The 8,929-nt window shown below is 36.7% G+C and overlaps 1 protein-coding gene across 6 annotated transcripts in view; it reads left to right on the forward strand.

Moving 5' to 3' along the window:
- adam15 (ADAM metallopeptidase domain 15) overlaps window positions 1-8,929 on the forward strand; it is a 34,306-nt gene that overhangs the window by 24,818 nt on the left and 559 nt on the right. For 3 of the 6 annotated variants that reach the window (XM_061881817.1, XM_061881816.1, XM_061881821.1), the window contains exons 17-23: window positions 1,348-1,425; window positions 1,486-1,597; window positions 1,657-1,810; window positions 1,871-1,979; window positions 2,100-2,165; window positions 7,743-7,808; window positions 7,915-8,030. In XM_061881817.1, the coding sequence (XP_061737801.1) occupies window positions 1,348-1,425; window positions 1,486-1,597; window positions 1,657-1,810; window positions 1,871-1,979; window positions 2,100-2,165; window positions 7,743-7,808; window positions 7,915-8,030 (701 nt within the window). The remainder of the gene's footprint in view (window positions 1-1,347; window positions 1,426-1,485; window positions 1,598-1,656; window positions 1,811-1,870; window positions 1,980-2,099; window positions 2,166-7,742; window positions 7,809-7,914; window positions 8,031-8,929) is intronic. The other 3 variants (XM_061881819.1, XM_061881818.1, XM_061881820.1) reach the window with 3 other exon arrangements.

The raw sequence follows: 8,929 nt of genomic DNA on the forward strand, positions 1-8,929 counted from the left end.
TGTGTGTGTGTGTGTGTGTGTGTGTGTGTGTGTGTGCGTGTGTGCGTGCGTGTGTGCGTGCGTGCGTGCGTGCGTGTGTGTGTATATATATATATATATATATAAAATAAGAATGTGAGATGGATGGATGGACATCTAAAACCAGCATTGCAATATTTAATTATTTTAATCTGCTGATTAAGAATTGTAAATTTGAAAAAGAATGGTAAACTAATGCAATAACTTAAAATAAAACTTATGTTTTATTTCATTGACTAAAGATAACCTCACAATTAATTTGTATCCAATACTGTAGGATAATAATTTGTAGATTTTGTAGACTGATATATATATATACATATATATATATATATATATGTATGTATGTATGTATGTATATATATCAGTCTACAAAATCTACAAATTATTATTATATATATATATATATATAATAAGAATGTGAGATGGATGAATGGATGGACATCTAAAACTAGCATTGCAATATTTCATTTTTTTTCTTGCTGATTAAGAATTGTAAATTTGAAAAAGAATGGTAAACTAATACAATAACTTAAAATAAAAACTTATGTTTTATTTATTTGACTAAAGATAACCTCATAATTAATTTGTATCTAATACTGTAGGGTAATCATTTGTAGATTTTGTAGACTGATATATATACATATACATATATATATATATTTTGTAGACTGATATATATACATATACATATATATATATATTTTGTAGACTGATCAGTCTACAAATATTGTAATGCTGGTTTTAGATGTCCGTCCATCCATCTCACATTCTTATGTATATTTGTATATATGTATATGTATATATCTATATCTATCTATATAGATATATACATATAGATATATACATATATACATATAGATATAGATATATACATACAGTATATACACATCAGTGGCCTTGTGGTTAGACTGTCCGCCCTGAGATCGGTAGGTCGTGAGTTCAAAACCCTGGCCGAGTCATACCAAAGACTAGAAAAATGGGACCCATTATGTCCCTACATTTTTTTATGACCGATGACCCGCCCTGCTATACTTCTGATTGGCCCCTGAGCATTTTTCGCCTAACCAATCAGAAAGGAGGGGCCGTCTAAGCATACCGCCCCCAAAGTTGCAAAACGAAGACGGCGCGCACGCGCATAGGCACCGCACGCAAAAAGTCACGCGGGTGCACAAAGGCATCACGCGCGCGCACACGAAGTGAAGAATCAGCGCACGATAACAGAGTTTATGCGCTTGGATTTTTGCCACTAATGTGACGCCATAGGTGTGACCCGCGGCCGTGAGCGCGCAAACACGTCAACCGAAACACTCGTTCTTCTGTCTGCAGGCCTGTCTGGACCACAAGTGTCGGGACGCGTCCGTCTTTGGCGTGGACGAGTGCCGCCGGAAGTGCAACGGGCACGGCGTGAGTCGGCGCCGCCCGTTCTCACGCTGACAGTCCGTTCAGCCTCCCGTGTGATTTCAGGTGTGCAACAGCAACAACAACTGCCACTGCCAGGAGGGCTGGGCGCCGCCCGATTGTGCCCACGCCGGGAACGGGGGCAGCGTGGACAGCGGACCCGCGCACGCCGTCGCAGGTACACACACGTGCACGCCGACCAGCGGCTGCAGTCCTATTCAAACTGCGTGTGTGTAGAGTCCGATCCAGTCCGAGTCGCCCTGCTGGTCCTCTTCCTCTTCATCCTGCCCACGGTCCTTCTCCTCCTTGCGCTACGCTTCGCCCGCACCCGTGGACTTTGGTCGCGCTTGCGAGTCCACAAGCTGTTTTCTAAATCCACACAACACAACCGGTACGCCACAGTGTGCGTGCGTGTTTGTGCATATCGTCACTCCTGTGACTTCCTGTCCAGGACGCCAGCGACAGAGCGACAGAACAACGTTGACGTCGAGCAGGTGCGTCCGCTGAGATGCCATGGCAACACGCTGACGGACATCTCCGAGGTTCCGCCCCTCATCCAGGTACTTGCCTCGCCTTCACCGGTCCTCGTGGAGATTCCAGGCTTTTATTGTGAAAGAGAAGCTAAGGAGGAAGTGCCGGCTGTCGCTCTACTTCCTGCTTCCTTTTTTCTGTCCTATCAGGTTTATGACAGACCTGCTCCTCCCACTAAGCCACTCCCCTCGACCCCTGTATTAACCGCCCCGCAGGTAAACGGGTAGAAAGTAGACATTACTAGAAGATAAAATATAGAAAGTTGGACCTTCTACCGAGTAGAAAAGGTGTGTCAAACTTTTTTATTGAGTCCCACATCGAAGTTGTGGTTGGCCTCAGAGGACCGCATTGACAGTAACTAATAATATTTTATTATATTTTTTTGTACTGGATGTACTATGCAAACAAATCTGTAAGTTTTACAGTAAATTGGCAGCTCAATCGCAATAATTTACCGTATAATTTAGTGTGTTTTCTACAGCATATTACTATTAACGGAAAAATGCCACGCCGTTTTTTTTTTAAGGGAGCTCATTTGCCAGAACTTTGCTGTAAACATTTACGTTTTTTTTTTTGTTTTGTTTTGTACTGTAATAGAAAACTGCTTCTTTATGTTACAACAGAGCTGTCAGTTTTTTACCGTTAAAAACAACTAGATTTTACGGTATATTATTGTGAATTCAAGTATTAGTTTTTTTTACCGTAAAAAAGCAGTTTTGTATTTACAGTTAAAAAAAAACATCATTTTTATAGTAAAATTCTGGCAACTGAGCTGCCAGTTTTTTTCACCGTAATGAAACCTTGTTACTCTTTTCCCATTTACAGTAATATGCTTTAAAAATCACATAGAATTTTACATTAAAATTATTGCAACTGAGCTGCCAGTTTTTTACGGTAAAAACTGTAGCTTTTACGGTGTATTACTGTAAATGGCAAAATGGCACCACTATTTTTTTACAGTAAAAAACTGGCACCTTAGTTGCCAGAATTTTTTTTTTTTTTAAAAAGCACTTTTCATTTTACTGGAAAAAAAACTTAAATTTCACAGTAAAATTTGGGTAATTGAGCTACTATTTTTTTTACCTTTTTAAAAAAACAGCGTCACTTTTTTCATTTACAGTAATAAGCTGAAAAACACTTTACATTCCACCGTAAAAGTAATGCGACTAAGCTACCAGTTCTGTATCGTGTAAAAACAACTGCAGATTTTTTGTTCTATTATTGTAAGTAGAAAAATGGCACCACTTTTTTTACAGTAAAAACTGGCAACTTAGTCGCAATAATTTTACCGGGAAATGTACAGTGTTTTTTACAGCATATTACTATAAACGGAAAAAAAGTTCCGCTGTTTTTTACGGTAGCTCATTTGCCAGAACATTGCTGTAAAATGTAAGTTATTTGTTTTTTTTTTACTGTACATAAAAAACTGCTCATCTACATTACATTTTGCCAACTGACCTGCCAGTTTTTTTACCGTAAAAACAACTGTAGATTTTACTGTGAATAGAAAAATGACACTTTTTTTTTTTACCGGAAAAAAGGAGTTTTGTATTTACAGTTTAAAAAAACTGTAAATACAAAACTGTATACTGTAAAATTCTGGCAACTGAGCTGCCAGTTTTTAACCGTAATAAAACAGTGTTACCCTTTTCCCATTTACAGTAATATGCTGTAAAAGCCACATAGTATTTTACGTTGAAATTATTGCAACTGAGCTGCCATGTTTTTGCCGTAAAAACAACTGTATATTTTACAATGTAAATTGCAAAACTACACCACTATTTTTACAGTAAAAAAAACTGGCAGCATAGTTTCCAGATTTTTTTTTTTTTTTTTTAAAGCAGTTTTCTGATTACGGTAAAAAAAACAAAAAACGTAAATTTTACAATAAAATTTTGGGAACTGAGCTGCTATTTTTTTTATCTTGGGTCACTGTTTTTCCATTTACTGTACCATGCGAAAAAAACACCGTAAATTTTACCATAAAGGTATTGCGATTAAGCTACCAGTTTTTTACCGTGTAAAAACAACTTAAGATTTTACGGTCTTTTACTCTAAATGACAAAACGACACCACTGTTTTTTTACAGTAAAATCCGGCATCTTAGTCGCAATAATTTTACAGTAAAATTTATGGTGGTTTTTACAGCATATTATTGTAAACGGAAAAACAGTACTGCTGTTTTTTTACGTTGGCTCATTTGCCAGAACTTTGCTGTAGAAATGTTTTTAATTTTTTTTGTGTGTACATAAAAAACTTTCTTTACGGTAAAAGTTTGCAAACTGACCTGCCAGTTTTGGATTTTACAGTGTATTACAGTAAATGGCAAAATAGCACCACATTTTTTTACAGTAAAAAACTGGCAGCTCAGTTGACAGATTTTTTTTAAACAGTTTTCTATTGACAGTAAAAAAAAATTACCTTAAACAGCGGCACTGTTTTTCAATTTACAGTAATATCGCCCCCCGCGATCCCAAAGGGAATAAGTGGTAGAAAATGGATGGATGCTGAAAAGAAAAACACAGTAAATTTTAACATAAACTTATTGCAACTTTTTTTTTTTTTACAATAGAAAATGGCAGCTCATTTGCCAGAATGTTACTGTTAAAAAAATTGTTTTTTATTTACAGTTTAAAAAAACAGGAACATTTTACAGTAAAATTCTTGTACCTGGGCTGCCATTGGTTCAACCTTAAAAAACAGCAGTGCTACTTATCCATTTACAGTAATATGCTGTAAAAACCATCGTAAATTTACCGTAAAATGTTTGCGACTACGCTACCAGTTTTTACCGTATAAAAACAACTGTAGATTTTACGGTGCATTACTGTAAATGGCAAAATGGCACCACTGTTTTTTTAACTGTAAAAACTGCAAGCTCAGATGCCAGAATTTTGCCGTAACAAAGCAGTTTTCTCTATACATTTTTAAAAAAACATACATTTTACGGTAAAATTCTGGTTACTGGTCTGCCATTTTTTAATCTTAAAAACAGCAGCACTGCTTTTTTCTTTACAAGTAATATGCTGTAAAAAACGCCGAAAATTTTGTGGTGAAATTATTGCCACTGAGCTGCCAGTAGATTTTACAGTGTGTTACTGTAAATGGAAAAACGGTCCCATAGTTTTTTTTAGGATAAAAAAAACTGTCAGATCATTTGAGTTTGACACCTGTGAAGTAGAAGGTTCTAGAAAGTCATTTTAAAAAGTACATGACTTCAAAATCAGCGGATAAAAACACTTCCCAGAGAGTGATTTTATGTTTGCGGATTTTGTCCCCAAAGATTCTGTAGTAAGTAGAAACTGTGCTTGGAAGATTTTCATCGCATGCACGTTAGCTTTTTAGTATGTTTCATGCACGTTCTGCATGCATGTTAGCATTAGCATGCTTTTCATACTTATCGTATTTACATTTTTGCATTAGCCAGACCCATGCACACCCATGTTAGCTTTAGCATGTTTCATACACATCCCGCATGCATGTTAGCATTAGCATGCTCTTCATACTTATCGTATTTACATTTTAGCATTAGCTAGATCTGTGATCGCTCATGTTAGCTTTAGCATGTTTCATACACATTCTGCATGCATGTCAGCCTCAGCATGCTATTTATCCTTATTGTATGTCCATGTTAGCATTAGCCGGACCCACGTGCGGTCATGTTAGTTTTAGCATGTTTAATACACATTCCCCGTGCATGTTAGCTTCAGCATGTTCTTCGTCTTTATCGCATGTTAGCATTAGCCAAATCGATATCTTCTCTTCACACTCTTGTTAGCGCTAACATTTTTCATACACATTTTGCAAGCATGTTAGCATTGGCATGTTCTTCATCTTTATTGTATGTGCATGTTAGCATTACCCAGACCCATACTTGCCAATCTTCCCGGATTTTCCGGGAGACTCCCGAAAACCTCCCTGGACAAGTTTTCTCCCGAAATTCAGGCAGAGCTGGAGGCCACGCCCCCTCCAGCTCCAGCGGACCTGAGTGAAGTGTCGACAGCCTGTTAACATGTCCGCCTTCCCACAATACAAACAGCGAGCCTGCCCAATGACGTTATAACTGTAGAATGATCGAGGGCGAGTTCTTGGTTTCTTGTTGGCTTGATAGAAAAAAAAAATGTTTAAGTAATTAAAAAAAAAAAAAGAGAATCGAATCTGAATCGCACAAAGTGAGAATCGCGATTCGTATTCAAATCGATTTTTTTCCCACATCCCTAATATATATATATATATATATATATATATAATCCACTGGGTCATCATTGTCACCGACGTCCCACTGGGTGTGAGTTTTCCTTGCCCTTATGTGGGCCTACCGAGGATGTCGTAGTGGTTTGTGTTGTGGTTTGTACAGCCCTTTGAGACACTAGTGATTTAGGGCTATATAAGTAAAGATTGATTGATTGATTGATTATGTGGGTTTATTGTTAGGCAGTTTCATTACCGTCCTCCCAGCCCGGTAAAAATACACAACAATAGCAGTCACGTTTTCGTCTATCGTAAAGCAGTTTGTCTGCCGTAAACAGCAATGTTGTGACACTCTTAAACAGGAAAATACTGCCATCTACTGTACATAGAATAGAATGTAGAATAGAATGTACTTTATTGATCCCTTGGGGAAATCCGGCACCACCGTTCGCTCAAAATAAACAATGATAATAATATAATATATATATATATATATATATGCCGGTATATATATTCTACATTTAAGTGCAGTCAAGGAACATATGCATTATACTGTCTGACGGCTGTCAGTATGAAGGACCTCCTGTGTCGTTCCGTGTTACATTTTGGGATTCTGAGCCTTCCACTGAACGTGCTCATTCTCTCCGCAAGGTCCGAGTGTAGTAGGTGGGAGGTGTTGTCCATAATGGCTAGGAGTTTTGCTAAACTTCTTCTCTCTGACACCACCGCCAGAGAGTCTAGCTGTGTCAGCTATGGTTCGAAAAATAGTGACAGGGAATATGGACAATTCAACCCTTAACTCAACAATGAGTAGATTAGTGTTATGTGTGTGTATATGTGTAAATAAATCAACACTGAAATTAAAGTATTTATTTTATATATATAGGGGGAACCCCTCATGAAACAGTTCTGTAGAGATGAAGTACTCTTGTGATTTTTCCCAGACATACATATTGCGCTCTACCACGGTATCAAGCACTATTCTCTGGATAATCTAATTAAGACATATATATATATATATATATTTAATAAAATAAATATATAGATATAGCTAGACTTCACTGAAAGTCAAGAATATATATATATACTGTATATATATATATATATATATATATATATATATATATATGTGTATATATATATATATATATATATGAAATACTTGACTCTTAACCGCGCACCCCCCACCTCCCGAAATCGGAGGTCTCAAGGTTGACAAGTATGCCCAGACCGATGGTCGCCAATGTTAGCTTTAGCATGTTTCATGCACATTACGCATGCACGTTAGCTTTAGCATGTTATTCGTCCTTATCGTATGTACATGTTACCTTTTTAGCCAGATCCAAGCAGGTTCATGTTAGTTTCAGCATGTTAGCATTAGAATGTTGTTCGTCTTTATTGTATGTGCATGTTAGCATTAGCTGATCCATGCGCGGTCATGTTTGCTTTAGCATGTTTAATACGCATTCAGTGTGCATGTTAGCATTAGCATGTCCTTCGTCTTTATCGCATGTGCATGTTAGCATTAGCTGGATTGATGTGCTTGCTAGCATGTGCCTTGACGCTCCTCTCACGTTCTCATCTTCTTTGCTAACATCCAGCCGCTAGTGAACCGGCCAGCTGCGCCCAATAAGCCACTCCCCCCTGACCCTGTCACACCTGGACAGGTAAAACACCTGTTAGCATTTGGCTAAGGTGTTGGACGTGTGCGAGGATTGTTTATCGCGAGGTTTTTGTCATGTTTTGCTGACAATGTTGTCGACGTCTTGACAGGCTCCGCCCAAACCAGCACTGCCCAGAAAGCCCTCGGAGGTCCCGCCCCTCCCCCACAGAGCAGCACTTGGCGCCAACGTACTGCCTGCCCTACGCTCTTCGGCGCTAGCTAACAGGTTGGACCAATCAGAGGAGAGGACAAGCAGGGAAAACAGGAAGCGACTGCCCCGCCCCCCCCTTAAAATCTTCCCATACTCGTACCCATTGTTTATTTTTTAACGAATTATGAGTAAAAAATATAAAAGGTTATAAACTTAAAAACATAAATTAAATTAAAACTATAAAATGTTAACATAAAAACATCAATAACATAACCGTAAAATGTTAACAACTTAAATGTAAAACGTCAACATAAAACTCTTTAAAAAAAAAAATAACATAACAAAACTTTAATGACTTAAAATCTGTAAAACAACAACATAAAAACCATCAAATGTTAACCTAAGAAACATAAAATGTTAATCACATAAAAAACACAAAACGTTAACAACTTAAACATAAAATGTTAACATAAACTTAAAAGTTAACAACGTAAAAAAACAAAATAACTTAAAAACCATAAAACAACTTATAAAACATTAACATAAAAATAACAAAAAATATAAAAGGGTAATGACTTAACATCAGTAAAACATTTGGAACAAAAACTATGAAAGGTGAAAAACATAAAAACCATTAAAACGTTAACAAAATGTTAACTTATAAACTATGAAAAGTTTACGTAAAAAACCATAAAACATTAACATAAAAATAGCATAAAACATTAAGAACATAAAAACTATAAAAGGTTTGAATCCTAAAAACCATAACATGCTAACAACTTATAAAATGTTAACATAAAAATTGGAAAAACTTCAATGACTTAACGTCCGTCAAACAGTAAGAAGATAAAAACCATAAATCGCTAACAACTTATAAAATGTTAACATACAAAGGAAAAATAATTGGGAAAAAACGGTAATGACTTAACTTCTGTTTAACATTAAGAACATAAAACCTAAAAAGGGTTAAAAAC

Source organism: Nerophis ophidion, linkage group LG21 (genome assembly GCF_033978795.1).
Source record: "Nerophis ophidion isolate RoL-2023_Sa linkage group LG21, RoL_Noph_v1.0, whole genome shotgun sequence".
NCBI classification, from domain to species: Eukaryota; Metazoa; Chordata; class Actinopteri; order Syngnathiformes; family Syngnathidae; genus Nerophis; species Nerophis ophidion.